Genomic DNA, 16,509 nt, shown 5'->3' with positions numbered 1-16,509 from the left:
TAGTTCATACCGATAACAGAGCTCAGTTTTGGTAAAATATATATATATATATATAAAAGAATTGGTTCATCCTTCAGTAAACAATTTTATTCGAAAGATTGCACGTTGAGTCTTGTTTTTAACGAAATTTAACGTTTAAAATTATTAATGTAGTTTATAGATAAGAAAAAAATTCAACTTATGTAAGGACTTATGCAATACAGCATGAAAGAAACATGTCTCTGTTAAAGGTAGTTGTAGTATTTTATAGAAATCATAAATAACTATGTCTCACAATTAAAGATAATTTTAGTATTTTATAAGACTGTAAGATGTTTGTAGTATACAGCATTAACTACGTCAAAAATGCTTGTAGTATTTAATGGAAACAATGAATTAACAATGACTCTATATTTAAGTATTTTATGAAAGACATTAACTATATCTCTCCATTAAAGAAAGTAGTAGTAGTATTTTGAAAGTGGTAGTATTTTATATAAATCTTGAATCAACTATATCTCGCCGTTAAAAATGCTTGCAGTATTTTATAGAAACGATGAATTAACATTATCTCTTCATTTGAGAGGAGTGCAATATTTTACAGGAGCCTTGAAATTAACTATATCCCATAGTTAAAGATGCTTGTAGAATTTTAAGGAAATGATGAGTTAACAATGTCTCTCCATTAAAGATATATGTAGCATTTTATAGAAGTCTTGCATTAACTATATCCCTCTGTTAAAGATGCTTACAATAATTTACGGAAACGATGATTTAACAATGTCTCTCCATTAAAGATGCTTGTAACAGTTTACAGAAGTCTTGCATTAACTATATCCCTCCGTTAATGATGCTTACAATAATTTACGGAAACGATGTTTCAACAATGTCTCTCCATTAAAGATGCTAGTAGCAGTTTAAGAAGTCTTGCATTAACTATATCTATCAGTTAAAGATGCTTACAATAATTTACGGAAACGAAGATTTAACAATGTCTCTCCATTAAAGATACTTGTAGCATTTTATAGAAGTCTTGCATTAACTATATCTATCCGTTAAAGATGCTTACAATAATTTACGGAAACGATGTTTCAACAATGTCTCTCCATTAAAGATGCTAGTAGCAGTTTACAGAAGTCTTGCATTAACTATATCTATCCGTTAAAAATGCTTACAATATTATACGGAAATAATGATTTAACAATGCATCTCCGTTAAAGATGCTTGTAACAGTTTACAGAAGTCTTGCATTAGCTATATCTATCCGTTAAAGATGCTTACAATAATTTACGGAAACGATGATTCAACAATGTCTCTGCATTGAAGATATATAGAAGTCTTGCATTAACTATATCTATCCGTTAAAGATGCTTACAATAATTTACGGAAACGATGTTTCAACAATGTCTCTCCATTAAAGATGCTAGTAGCAGTTTACAGAAGTCTTGCATTAACTATATCTATTCGTTAAAGATGCTTACAATATTATACAGAAATAATGATTTAACAATGTCTCTCCATTAAAGATGCTTGTAGCAGTTTATAGACTTCTAGTATTAACTACATCTATCCGTTAAAGATGCTTGTAATATTTTACGGAAATGATGATTTAACAATGCCATTCCTTTAAAGATGCTTGTAGCATTTTATAGAAGTCTAGCATCAACAGTATCCCTCCATTTAATATAGGAGTATTATTTTACAGAAGTCTTGAATTAACTATATCTCTGCGCTAAAGATGCTATTAATATTTTATGTAAATGACGAATTAATATCTCTCCATAAAGGGTACTTTTAGGGATACTTGATGCACAATACAGAATTGATTATTTAAAAATATTGCCCGATAACGTATCTATGATACTTTATAACTCATGTTTTCACAATATTAATCCGTTAAAGGTATTATTAGCATATGACGAAATCTCAGAAATTTATAACCTAATGCAATATTTAAGGAATCATTTATATACATGTATATTATTTGTAACAATATGAACTAATTTAATTAACTTATTTCGTTATTATGAAAATGGAAGCAGAAAGGAAATAGATAGCAATAAACGATAAAATACAAATGTGACGATTACACACGGAGTCGATATGCATATAAGAAAGCATAAAAATGTTCGCTCCAAGGACATAACGCTTTTCGTTCACCAAAACTTGTTCTTTACCTACAAAACATAGTTGCGTCACGTGATTATAATGCACTTACACTGTAACGAGTCTACGTTTCTTTTCATTTGAAAAACAGTGTTAGTAAATCAATTAACTTATGAAAGATTAATCAATTAACTTTTGGATGGTTTCTCGCATTCACTAGCATTTACTCCAGTCTACAAAAAAATTAACTAAGTAAATAAAAATAAACAAATAGCAAAATAAAAAATATTTCAAAGTAAATATCCATAAAATAATTCAAATAAAATAATTTTTAAATTTGTAGTTCAATACCAATCAAAAATGAAATAATTTAAATAGCTTTGATATGAATGTACTTCGCCGATAAAAAATCTCAAATGAAGTGACCAAGAGACTAAACAAAAATTAATAAAATAACTTATAATTAAATAAACATTCATGTTTTCATATAGGTAAATGCAAAACTTAAATTGTGTATACATTTTTCATTACACTACTGAAAGCGTTACAAAAAGCTTTAAGAAAAATAGTCTTTGGTAATACGGCATAAATTGAAGCAAAGCAAATAGTCTGTAATTTTTAATTAAAATTAAAAATATATAATACATTTCAAAAGAACATCTTGCATAACAAGAGTATGCTGAACTTTAATCTAAGTACTTCTTATCTGTTACACTATTATAATTGTAACTGCTTTTATTATTTGTTCAGCAAATAGCAAAGTATGTGATATTTGTCGATATTAAAAAAATGAAAAATATTGTAAAAATTAAACTAAATCATAAACAAATACCGCTCTTAGTTATAATAATGAGTCAAGACAACCATTAATTTGTGTAGTGTAATCAGTGATTGCAATATTACTTCATGTCGCAAAAATGATTTAAACGTTCATTCAGTTGATTTTTGTCGTGTAGCGACTAAAACGTAATAACGTTAATTTGTAACATTAATGCTTAATTTTCGACCTTTGTCACAAGTACATTATTTGTTTTTTACAGCAACTTATTGTTAAAGGAATTTTGGACATTTTCCCTGTCAATTTAATGAATTAATAAATAATCTTTACAATTTATTTATTCAAATTCTTCCTATATGATGTAAAATACTATACAAAATTAGATACTAATATTTATGACACGTTATAAAACCACCCATTAATCGGTCCCGCAACAGTAATTAAAACTTATGAATCGCTCATTTGTGCAGCAATAGCGATTAAAACGTGTACCGTTAATAATTGTGATTAACTTATTTTCGACACGTCTCGCGAATCTATAATTTGATTTTATCATTTTTTATCACATTGAAATTAAATTGGAATTTAATTTCTTATAAGTTTCCTAGAAGTAAAATAAATATTTACTTGAACTTTATAAATTGATATTATTCAATTTGTTACTTAATGCCAAAGAATTTGTACTTGAAATTCAGCATTATTAATTATTTTTTTATCACAATATGAAATTTACATTGGGATTCAAGTGAATACACCGTTTATTTGTATTGTAATGATAATACACATATTTTATTTTAATTATAACTGGCAAATATCATCAGATCTTTACATAATTGCGTTAAAAATGAGCTGAATGATTTTCATGATAATTACTGTTATTTTATAGACATTTGTTTATAGTAAAATTTTTATTGGCTGCTTGAAAAATATATATTTTACTTCTTTCCGTAATTTGTAAGCGAAATTGCCGTTGTAGTGAATATGTGAAAAAAGTGAAAAAAGTCATAAGCATAAAACTGAATCCAATACAGCAACTATGAAAATTAATCAAGTTGAGCAAAGCGATAAAACATCTCAATTTTATGCAAATTTTGTCGTACAAAATTGACTCTGTCACAACCACTATGAGAATTAATCAATAACAGCAAAATTAATGAAACACAAAAAAAATCAGTAAAATAAATAAAAACAATATTAAATGATAAAAATGCAGTCTTTATAATGCATATAATTAAATCAAAATCGAATGTTTTTACATAGGTTAAAGATTCCGCATGGAAAACTTCTCCCAGCTGTTGAAAGATAAACAAATAATAAGAAAAAAAATATATCTTCACGTCTGTAACAACTACGGCACACAGGACAGGCACCTCGACCACGTGATGCGAAAAGTTATTAAAAAGTTACAAATCGTTTGAAAGCACTTACCTGAAGTGCCGGAGGGCATTGTTTGGAGAAAGTAATGCAGCTAGTTTTTCAGCTAATAATCCACAGCTACGGAGAGACTATTTGCTTCGGACAGTTCATATTGACCATAAAAAGTTATAAAAAAAAGTCTCCCTCTTGTAACGGGAAAGACTTTGTGCAGCATCAGCTACCGTGTGAAGGATTTTTCACGCTTTCCCTTTCTTTTGTTCTTTATTTATTTTGTAACTATTATCGTCCGGCACATTGAGCGAACCGAGTGACCGGTCATCAACACTCGCATTACTCGGCAAACCGACTCTCAACCGTACTCTGTTGCTGGTAAAAAGCTAAACAACTCTTTCGCTCACTCGGTGGTGTGTCGAACGAAAAAAAAAAGAAAGTTTAAGACGATGACTAACTGATGCTGCCATCTGTTATCTAGTTTGTTAACCAACATCGATGCGTCTCTAACGAGGGCGTGAAATTGGCATCGTCTGCTGGGAAATCAAGAATTGTTCAGCAGGATAAAGAGGGGAAGGGAGATGGATACAAAATGGAACATTTCCGGAAGTAGTTTTTATTTTGATACTGAAAAACCGGCGAATATTAATTTACTCAATAAGAAGTAACAGAACAGATTTAACAAATTACAACATTAATTTTTATAATTTAAAATTAGGAGAGAAAGCAAAACCTTGCTACAGGGATAAAAAGAAATTTTCTCTCAACACTGTTCTCTTTCTGCTGTAGTATAATTTATTCTCTTTTATTTATAAACGGTTTTAATCGCTCCAAAATCAATGGTTATCATGATTTTATAACTATTGCTACTTGAATAAAACGTAATTAAAACAAAAGTTCTGTTTTGTCACGAGTTAATTAAGATTTTCTTTAATTTTTGCGATGATATTGATTAAAAGCATACGAATTAGGATAAATTTTAAAATACTAAGAAAATGTTGCTAAAATCAAATTAATAAATAAACTGTTTAAAGTTTCAATAAGTGAATCTAAAGCTAATATAAAAGATGATAATTTTTAATCTGCTTATTTATTTTAGATTTTCAACATTATTTGTTTCAATTATTCTGATCAACGAAAAATGAAATAGCTATTTTTCCCCTTAACTATACATGGTGTTTTATAACAACTGCTCTTAATATCTATTATTAGAATCCTTTTTAAAATAGAAGTGATGAAGTACAGATAATAGTTGACACAAGTTAGTAAAGGAGGAAAAAAATACTATCGAAATTTTAAAAAAACAGTCTCAAAATCGTTAAACCAGTTTGATTGCTAACTAACCAAAAGAAGTTGAAGGTTATTATTAGAAACATTTTCAAGTTTTATCCGCCAATCATATAGATTTTGATGTTTTCATCTCGCCTTTCCCATTAATGACTAGACAGTTTTCGAAATCCTTTTTATTTTTTCTTGCTTCATTATTTAAAATAACTAATTTTCATAACATTTTGACTTCTTTTTTGATAAAGATTCTAAAACTATGCAAGTTATGGTCAATGTAATTAATCGGTGAATATTAATAATTGCAGGTTTCTTTATACTTTTGGTTTAAACAGACTTATTTGGCTATGCATAATAATCAAATGTAATTAATAAAAAATATAATCTGAAACTATAACTAAAACTTTTTACATAAATTTTATTTAAAAAAAACCTAATAGGATATAAAAAAAATTATAAATTATTATATATGATTAATATATATATATAAGATTTAATTTTTAATGAAAAAAAGATAAAAACATTAATTTTTTTAACGAAATAATTTCCCAAAGAAATGCAGGACTCACAATGCAGGATAATCAGCACAGTTTTGCAACTGAATAATCTTAAATTAAACAAAAATAGAGACAGCAATAATTTTTATACAAACTACATTAAAATATTTTTCTTTAAATTCCTTATAAATTGCTTTGTTGTTCTTTAAGAAAATACTATTTTTCCTTTACTATTATTTTTTAATTTATGCTTATTATATACATTTTCTTTTCCTTTTTAAATATCTGCTGTTTTTAATAAATTTTCTTATTTTTAAGCTAAATTAAATTGTCAAAAATTTGATGTTTTTAAAACTTTGATTTTAGGACCAAGACAACGTAGTTCAACATGAAACACAAGGCCGAAAATAAAAAATCGAGTAACTACTTATCTAATGACCGGACTTTTTTATATACTGCCCTGCAATCTAACGGAATCAAGGGGTAAACCTTAAATATTATATTTAATTGGGTCAAACAATATTTTATATTATGAAATAAGAAAACAGGAATGTACATTCTCTGAAACACTCCGAATTTTCCACCCTCAAAATATTCAGAGAATTTTTTTTTTTCTATAACTAAACATCCTGGGTTTTCGAAGCGTTCTTGGACCCCCAAAAAAAGAAAAAAGAAAAAATGAATAAATAAATAAAAAAGTGGATATTTCATCAGTAAATTCAAAACTTATAATTAACTTAAAAATTCTAAATTCAAAAATTTTGTAGTTCGATAGATATAACGATAGTTATAGAATAAATTGAATGACTTGACGTCATAAACCACACTTACAAATAACACAATGGCTGATAAAGTGCGCTTTTTGCCAAATGTGACACTTTTACATCTTACTGTACATTAGCACTGTTTTTAAATAGGTATTTATGGTATTTATTTTTTAATCGCCTATAGAAGAGAATTTCCTATATTCAATAATATTATTTGTGATATATAATTTTGAATCTTCTCTTAAAATCTCTTTACTAAATAATTTGAAAATAGTGTTTAACATTGTATTGCGCACCTCAATCTCTAAAATTGGTGGAATGTCTTCGAATAGAAATGAACAAACAAAACCACACCTTATCCAAATTACGTTAGAAAGAAAAACTTGTGCTTAACACCAATTGAAAAATAAACCAGATTTTCAATCTCATTGAAAAAAAAAATCTTTTTTGTTTATTCATTTTTCATTTAAAAAAAATACCTGCCTTAAAGTTTAAACATAATTTAAATCAAAAACAATCTTCACGTTCAAGGCTAAAAGATAAAATAATTTAGTCTTTTGAAAGGAGACAATGCTAGTTCAACAGTAAAGCAATTGAAATCTACAACTTCGGCAGAAATGGATTCGGTAAAATTCGCTTCAAATCAGATTTTCCTTGTCTTCGGCTAATTCCTTACGAATGAAATATTCTAAAATTCGAAGGTATTATCGAATTACTATCACGCCATCTGTTATCATTATTGCAAGAAATGAATTTGTAGGCCCAACATCCCGCAAAACGAAATAAATTGCACACAGGGTAGATTTTTAAGTCGTGGAACTCTTAACTGGGTAAGAGTTATTCAGTTCGAATGATTAATCCAGGTGTGGATTGAGTGGCCAGATCAAATTCAATTTCCATTTCGTTCGTTTAGAATTTCTTGACAGGGGTTTAAGGAAAAATCAAGATTCGCCACTGGTTAAGAGTGTAGTATTTAGAGAAATGATAGAGTTGAGCTGACAAGGATTATTTTTTGACGCTTAAAGTGGACAAGCCCTTGGCATGACTTCAAAGATTGGCAAGAATAACTATAACATTTGGTAGAAAGCAATTTTGTAAGGTAGAATTTAAGAGTTGTATAATGGAAAAAGTGCTTAAATGGAAAATAAAGAGCATTTTTTTTTTTGAAAAAAACAAACAAAAAAGCATAACAGAAAACAAACTATTAGCTGTTTCGAATTTAGCCTCGTCAAAGTATATAATTTACGTCTAAATCTGCATACATGAAAATCCAAACATAACTCTGGAAAAAGCGGTGAATTTTTTCCATCCCCTTGGCAATAGCAATCCCTCATTTCCATTTAAAAAGAAAAAGAAGTTAAGGATAAAACTTACTTTTTATGCAACTTACTCGTCATTAAAATAATTTTACCCCCTCCCCCCTTTTTTTTGAGAAAGAGAGATATAGCGGAATTATTGAAAGAAAAAAAAATCAGCCATTTTATTATAAATTAGAAATTGTAAAATAAATCTTTAATGATAAAAAGAAGTTACCTCAGTTAAATCGTTAAACAAAAGATAAAGTAACAATTGTTACAACTTAAGAACTTTGTAGAAATCGTTACAACTATACTTTCTCCTGAAGTTATAATAACTGCACTCTCAGAAAAATAAATATTTTTATATTTTAATATTATTTTGTTATGATACCTATAAAAAATATTTGTGATTAGTAAAATAAGTTTTATTTGCTCTTCTTTTTGTAAGAATCAACCTGCATTTTTTGCAAAAGAAAAAGTACAATATATGAAACAAAATTTTAAGTTTTAATTTTAAAAAAATTTCTAAAAGAACAAAAAATTGTCAAACAAAAGTAAATTGTATCATTGTTTTAAATATCTTAATTTCAATTCTATCGTCACATTATAGTTCACATTCAAATGTATTATATTACCTAATTCATTTAAAATATTGAAACCAAATACTTGAACCAATATGCAACAAATATACATTTATAAAAAACATTAATTAATAAAACGATTCATTAAAACTAGATTCTTTAGATTAAAAAAGAAATTAAATTAAATAAAAGTAAGATAGACAAAATATGAAGCCACAATAGGTTATCCTAAAGAGGCATTTTACTAGAAAAAATTATAATTAAATTTTCTTTTATTAAATTATTTTTCATTTTAATAAATTAAAAGAAATTAGACGACAGTTATTAATGCAAATTTAAAATACGTAATAAGTCCGAAAACATATAGGTATGACAATGTTTCATTTAAAAATATTTTTTTAAGTAAAAAAATATTTATTAATTAAAAAAATATTTTTTTACAAAATAAATGTTTAATACTTGAATTATTAGTTTAAAATATACTTTGAAAGATTTTGCTAAACAAATATTCCAATGTGATCACTGGGTTTCGAACTCTTAGGTCAATAGGCTCTAGTTTAATTAACCTTAAATTCCTTTTACTATCTGAAATAAAAAAAGAAAAAAAAAAACGAAACTTTATTTGGTATTTTTAGAAAAGGCACACTATTTGTAATATACACCTTAGAATATTCAGCTCATATATTATTTACTAATTTTTCAAATAAAGAAATTAAGTAAAGCAATACTGCGATTGCCATGTTAAGAATAGGAAAATTACGCGAAAACTAAGTCTGCTTCTGCGACTAGCGAATGAACCGAAGTATAGCAATGACGTAGTTCTTTTCGCAGCTATTTTGGCGTGACGAAGTCTCTGAGAGCCATGGTGGCTCAGGAGACAGAGCCCATCCCAATGAGGTAACCCGGGTGCGAATCCTAGATATTGCTGGTCGATACGAATTCCGCTTCCGGCTACTCACACCGACCACAGTGCGGACGTAAAAGGGGTAGATGGATCATGGATTAGAGTTCCCTTGCCGTCATGCTAACCGTGGGAGGCTTTCGTGGTTTTCCTCTCCTTGTAACGCAAATATAGGTTAGTTTCAGAAAAAAAGTCCTATACTAAAGCAAATTTCTCCCAATACTTGATCCAGGAGTTTCCTCGTCTTATGGACTCAAAATTGGGTCGGCTGTTCAACAAAGGCTTTAAAAAAAAAAAGAAAAAAAAAAAAAAAAAAAGNAAAAAAAAAAAAAAAAAAAAAAAAAAAAAAAAAAGACGTCTCTGAGTAAAAATTAAAGTAGAATTTTAAAAATACGTAAATTTATAGTTTTAACGTTTTTGCAGTAATCCAATGTAATAAGACTTTTTCTAAGTGAAAATTAATACCCACGATTTTTTTTTTTTCATCGAAAACTTTATATTGCCTTTTAAAATAGTACCTGAAAATTCTCCTACTCTTTTTCCCTTTTTTGGGGTAAATTTTGATTCGGGGGGGGGGGAATTAATTGAACTCTTTCCAGACGTACAAGTTAGGCAATGTTTCTATTGTATTTTTTTTTTACGCTGAATCAAATGAGACCAATCACGGGATGATAGAGCGAGTTTAGAAGTTATAAGAGATTTATATACAAAACGTGCAAATATGTATTTGTACCTATTTACATATTTGGTATATCTAATCTAACAAGAAGCATTGTTTTTTTGTATTTCCTTACGCTGAGTCGAATGAAACTCTACACGAGTCAATAGAATGCCGAATACAAGAGTTGCAAGTGTTTTCATGCATATAAGGAATTTTTTTCGACATGAGTTATGCACACTTTTTAATTTGCTGTCTGAACATATGAGGTAAATTTTCCAATGATAATTTTTTCACTGAATTGAATACGATAAAATTTGAGTTAATAGGATAAGCAGATTTAAAGTTATAAGAGTGTTTTTCATAATAAACGCTATTCAAAAATAATGTTTATACACACAAAAAAAATAAACTTTTGAAATATTGGCCTTCAGATTCCTGTTAGATAACATTCGTTTAATCTAGAAAAAATGCATAAGAAACAGTACTTCACTTGTCTGCTTAGCATTGTAAGATGTGTAAATAAGTTCAAGTTCAAAACTGTACTTTTGTACATAAAACGACTTATAACTTCTAAATAATTGGCCTGATCGTTTTGGGACCAGTCTCCTTCAATTTAGCTTGAAAAACTACAGAAAGAATATGTTACATGTTCTAGACAAAAATGTGAAGTGTGTACAGATATACATGCCAAAAGAATAAGCTTTTTATAAATACAAACTCTTACAACGTCTAAACATTTAATTCTATTGACTCTTGTATAGTCTCCGCATAGCAAAACTGGTTTTTCCATGTACTTCGATAGAAAAATAGTGGAGAAACATTCTCCGAATTTTTTCGTGTCACAAAAACCGTCAGTGGGTTAAACATATCTCCTTTACAAAAACTTAATATTAAACGGTAGGTATGATGGTTAATACATTTTATGTCTCCCATGTAATGAAATACACTTCATACAACGCCTAGAGTACCTTGGGTAATATTACTCCTCTCAGCAAACAATGCTCTTCGAAGTTCCGGTACATATGTAGGAGGTGTTTGACAAACTGCAACGCGTCGGTCAAGCATGTGCCACACATGCTCCATCAGATTCAAGTCAGATGAGAATATTGGCCATTTCATTCGGGGGATATCCTCAGATAGAAGGTAATCGTTTACGATGTTGCTCGGTGTTAGCGGGCGTTGCCATCCATAAACACAAATTCTGAGCCCATGGCACCATTAAACGAACATACACGTTGTCAGAATGATGTTCCTGATAAATTTAGACTGTCATGGAACACGCAGATCTGTTCTGGATCCCAGTACAATTCCACCCCAAACGAGCAATTCTGGACAATGGTAATAGTGCTGTTCAATGTTGTCTTGGTGATCATGAGAACCTGGCGTTCTCCATATAAAACTCGGACAAAATCGAAGCTAAATCTGGGCTCTTCGGAAAACATCACACAAGCCCACTGTGACGATGTCCTCATTGAATGTTCTCTACTCTAGGCTAATCACTAGCAACAAATGGCGCCGGAACACATCTGACAGGTCTGAGGTCACATAGACCAATATTTACCGAACGTCTGTACATTGTTTGCCTTAAAACTGTGATCTCCGTGGCTGCAGATAGCTGACGAGTCAGGTTGAATGCTCGCTTCCGTCTGCTTCTTTTGACAGTTACAGCTAAACAGCGGCTTCCATTCGGCGTTGTAAGTCGGGGACCATGTCTACTGATATTTCTATCATCTTGGAATCTCTGCCAAAGCTTAGAGATAGCACTTTGTCCAATTCTAAGTATATCAGATATGCCCACATTTCAGGTTGCCGATAATTCTACCAAGTAAAAAATCATCCACTTGTGTCCTCTGTGTCATAATTATTCGGTTATGGCACAGAGCGGCTTACTAAAAGCTTGAGAACAATTTTATGAATTTTCAATTTTTGCCACCATTTCTTTTATGTCCCTCTCCTACACTATCGTCAATGCAACGTACTATCGGTGTCATCTTGTGGTTTCCTGTAATTTGCATATTATTCTTGAAGATGTCTGATAAGATGACTGAAAAGTGAAATGTCTCAAAAGAGAAATTCTTACTTTCTGTGTGATTCCAAATTATTTTCTTTAATATGAGGACATGAGTGCAGATTACTCACCTGTAGAGTACTGTGATTGTAAATTAAGAAAAATAATAATATACATCTTCCTAATTTTACTGAATGATCAATATCGAATTTTTTTGACAAGTTTGACAGTAAAAGACACGAAACTTTATAATGTACAAAATAAAGTAAATAAACAAGCAAATAATTATCAAATTTCGATAAGTTTTATTGTTTTTTTCAGACTGGGTGAAAATATGTAGTCTGGTATTAAAATAATTAATCTGAATGATTGAAACATCTTTCCACAAACAAATTTTCATTTTTTACAATAAAATTTCTGCCGACCGGACTCTGTAGAAGTCAGGTAGCTGGCTTTGCACCAGATGGGTTGTGGGTTCGAATCCCAGACAAGGCATTGATGTTCTTTCATTTTCTGTACTATCTGTCTTTACTGTGGGAGCAACGTTGGCCCACCCAATATGATGCCCCTGAATGAGTAGCCAACAAATCTGTCTTAATATGCCTGAATTGACGAAATGTTAACCAAGGTGGGCATTGGAAGAAAAATAAATTTCCTTTATTAGTTTCGTTTTATAATTTTATTTATGGATTTAAATAAATGGTAATACATTTATAGATGGATATGATTCTTCAACAAAAAAAAACCTAAGTTAATTAGAATTATCTACTTTCATCAGGAATGCATATAAATTTAATTAAAGGCCTGCTAAAAATAAATCAAACAACACACTTGATGAAATGTAGTAAATCAAACAGTCTCTTTATTTGAACATAATTTATATAAAGGATCGAGAATACATTGTATCAAAAAGTGATATTTTTTTAAAAAACAAACTATGATCTGAAAGTAAAGCGAAAAAGACAATTATTAAATTATAATAGTTAGGCTAAATAATAGTTCATAAAGCTGAATATAAAGTTTGCCTCGGGTTAAGGACAAAGATCTTTTACGGATAAAAGCAATTTTAAAAGTATTTCAAATAAATTTGATACAATGAAAGGAAGAAAAAAAAAATACAACATCAGTTAAATCTTTTCTTTTACCAACAATGTTTCGAAGGACAGAAGGGTAAAATTTTAAAAACAAAAGTAGTTCTGGAGAACTGGAAGAAGAATGAAGAAAATATAGTTTTAAGTCTAGCATTAAGGGTAATCTTTTCATTAAAAAACTTGAGCAACTGCATTTCATTAATTAAAATCTAAACCAAACTTCCAAAAAAAAAGTGTTATGAAGGGAGCAGCTGATATTAAAATGGTACATTTGAGTCAAAAGTTTTTGCCTAGAATAAATTAAGCTGAGTAAAAACATTCATTGTTTGTCTAAGTTCAATATTTATTTGTAGTAAAATTTTATTTATTCTTTTTTTATTTTATTTTATAACCATCGTTGAACAGCCGACCCAATTTTGTGTTTACGACTACTAATGTACAACCCCGTAGCCTTGTAATTTTGAACCAAGCCAGAAAGACAAGGAAATTCCTGGATCAGTACCCCCAGAGGTTTTAATTTGTTATGAGAACACGGATGACTTTGTAACTCGACAAATGTAACTTACATCAGTCCCCATTTATTTCACGGGGAGTCTTCGGCTGACGGGGATCGAACCCAAGAACTCTTGGACATGGGCCTAGTGCCCTACCAACCAGGCTATCCCGGTATTGTAGGAAAATTATATTGATTTACTATTTATTAAATATTAATTAATTAATTAATTTTTTTAAACGTCAGGGAGACTTACCTCTTATCCGTCAACCCTCTGAAACTTGCTCATTGGTTACTTTTATGTTTTAGTCTACTTTTGTATGTTTGTCTAAATATTATTGTATGCTTAAATAGTGAAAGGGAAATGCAACATGTATGCAACATATGCATCCAGCAAAAGCCTTTGACTTATAATCATTTCATTCAATTTGCAGACATTACGATTTAATTATTGAAAGAATTCAACATATTATTGTCTTATTGGATTTATACAATAAATGATTTCTGAAATCCCCCTTACATATACAAAACAACAAAACGCGGGTATTTCTCTATCTAAATTGGCAACATTATAGTAATAATTATTTTTGTTAGGCTGTCTAATTAATAATTTAAGTAGTGTTAAATAATCAGTTTTGCGTTAAATATTTATTTAGATTCATTTTGTTAGGTAGTCCTAAGTTATAGTTTAAAAATGCGGTACATGTTAAGTATACGTTGAATAATTTAGAATAAGTTTTACTGGAAAAAAAAACATAGTCACGAAGTAATTATTTCGATTAATTTTCGATTTCTTTCAAAAATGAAATTTGAACTTCTGAATGAAAATTGAATTTTAAAAATGAAATTGCCGCATGCTGTCATATCAATTATGGGTGATGGAGCTAGCTCTTTTCAAGCAATAGCATATATATAATACGATACTCAAGTTGTGGTTCGAGAGTTGCGTGAGGATATAGTACAACACGTAATGGAAGATTGGAATGATTTTTCTATCTTATTTCACGATAGAGATGGAAATAATTTTAATAATTTTACTGATTACTATGCTGAAATGGCCTGAACTCATACGTAAGGCTGTTTGCTGGTTTTCGTTGCTACCGAACAGATTTTAAATTATTACAGTAAAAAATTTTAATGAATAGTTGCCATTATTTTTGATGTAGGGGTAAACTGAAATTTTTTAACAGTGCATAAAATCGTACTTTTTTAAAAAAACTTTTTCACTGGTATAGTTTTATTTATTTATTCATTTTTTGTTTGTTTGTTTGTTTACAGACATTTTCATGCGCATTAGAATCAATTTATGGCTTTATTGCAAAAACGTTTCGCTTCAGAAACAAACGCCTTTTTTGTGATATTCACCCTAATTCTTTCACAAATTTATTATTTTGTCAATTTCAAAAATTTTTTTGTTTGATAACTACAGTTTTGTACTGAAAAAAGGTATTTAGTAGATCTAAACATCTAAAATGTTGGCAACTGTGTGCCAAATTTTTTTAAAGTGTAGCTCTAATAATTATAAATAATAAAAAACGAAGTAAAAAACAAAAGAAAGCAAAACTATGAGGAAAATCAAGAAATTTATGGATTATCTTAACTAATGCGGAATTCTGTATTTTCGAATCATTAGTACGGATTTAGTACAATTAATAAATTTGTAAATCGGCACGGAATTTACTGGAATTTTTGTTTCAGTTTTGAGTAGTTAATTTCGCCATTTACAATTTTAAATAGATCCAAGGGGGATTGACAAATAGTTCCCTTGATTAACCCTTCTTAGGATTTAAAAGACTGAAACTTTAAGGGTGGATTGTGGACGGTTCGTTTCCTGAGTTTTAGAACTAGAAATCTAATCGAGTGGTGTAGGAAAAGCTTCGCAGTAATCTTTTTCACGCTATTCTCAAGGGATAATTTATACGCTCAATTTGTTAGATTAGTTTAGAGAATTTAAACTTTTTCTCTTATTTAGACTTGAAGCGAACTTAGAGTAAAGATTAAGTTGGTGATGAAAGAAGAAAAAATAGTTGAAACAATGAAGAGCGTGAATTTTTTCTTTTATAAAATGGGTGTTGATGATAGGTTTTCCTTACAAATAATGCATGACATTAAAAAAAAATTCTTTTTACAATATTTCAGAATTTTACAAAAAAGAGCACTACGCTTAAATATTGAAAATTTATTTAAAAATTTTATGAAATTTGCTAACAAACTTTGATTTTTGACAACTTATAACCTTTGTTATTTAATGGATAAAATTGATTACGTTACTCTAAAAAAAGTTTGGGAAAAATACTAATGATACTCCAGGAGTTATGGATAGTTGTTGAAATACTTGATTCTGAATTGATTCCAAATATTTCAATAAAATTATTTTCAATAACAAATATTTTCAATAAAATTTTTTTAACGAATCACAGAAAATAATTAATATTAAGTAAACGTTTATTGATCGTAAGTAAATGCTAGTAATAAAATATATATTTCTATTTTTTTTAATACATGATTAGAGTTAAGCGTATTATAACATAACAGTTAAAGAAATAAATTAAAAATCATATTGCAAAATAACAAATTTTTGTGCAAAATTATTGTAAGAAGAGAGCTATAGATATTTATATATGTAACACTCCCACATATATAGGCCTCTTTTTACAAAGAAGTTTCTTTATTGAATATTCATGAATTATAAAAGTA

General features: G+C 29.0%; 1 protein-coding gene across 6 annotated transcripts in view; it reads right to left on the bottom strand.

Annotated features, from left to right (window-relative positions):
• LOC107453971 (TGF-beta receptor type-1) overlaps positions 1-16,509 on the bottom strand; it is a 716,084-nt gene that overhangs the window by 241,882 nt on the left and 457,693 nt on the right. The window contains exon 1 of one of the 6 annotated variants that reach the window (XM_016070997.4): positions 4,292-4,655. The exons of 4 other annotated variants lie outside the window; for them this stretch is intronic. In XM_016070997.4, coding sequence (XP_015926483.1) covers positions 4,292-4,310 — 19 coding nt within the window. In that variant the 5' untranslated portion in view covers positions 4,311-4,655. Of the gene's footprint in view, positions 1-4,291; positions 4,656-16,509 lie in introns of those variants that run through there. One more of the 6 variants, XM_016070996.4, reaches the window with a different exon arrangement.

This window comes from Parasteatoda tepidariorum, chromosome 1 (assembly GCF_043381705.1).
Source record: "Parasteatoda tepidariorum isolate YZ-2023 chromosome 1, CAS_Ptep_4.0, whole genome shotgun sequence".
Lineage (NCBI taxonomy): Eukaryota > Metazoa > Arthropoda > Arachnida > Araneae > Theridiidae > Parasteatoda > Parasteatoda tepidariorum.
Note: the sequence above shows the minus strand (reverse complement) of the source record. Positions and strands in the feature narration are given on the sequence as shown.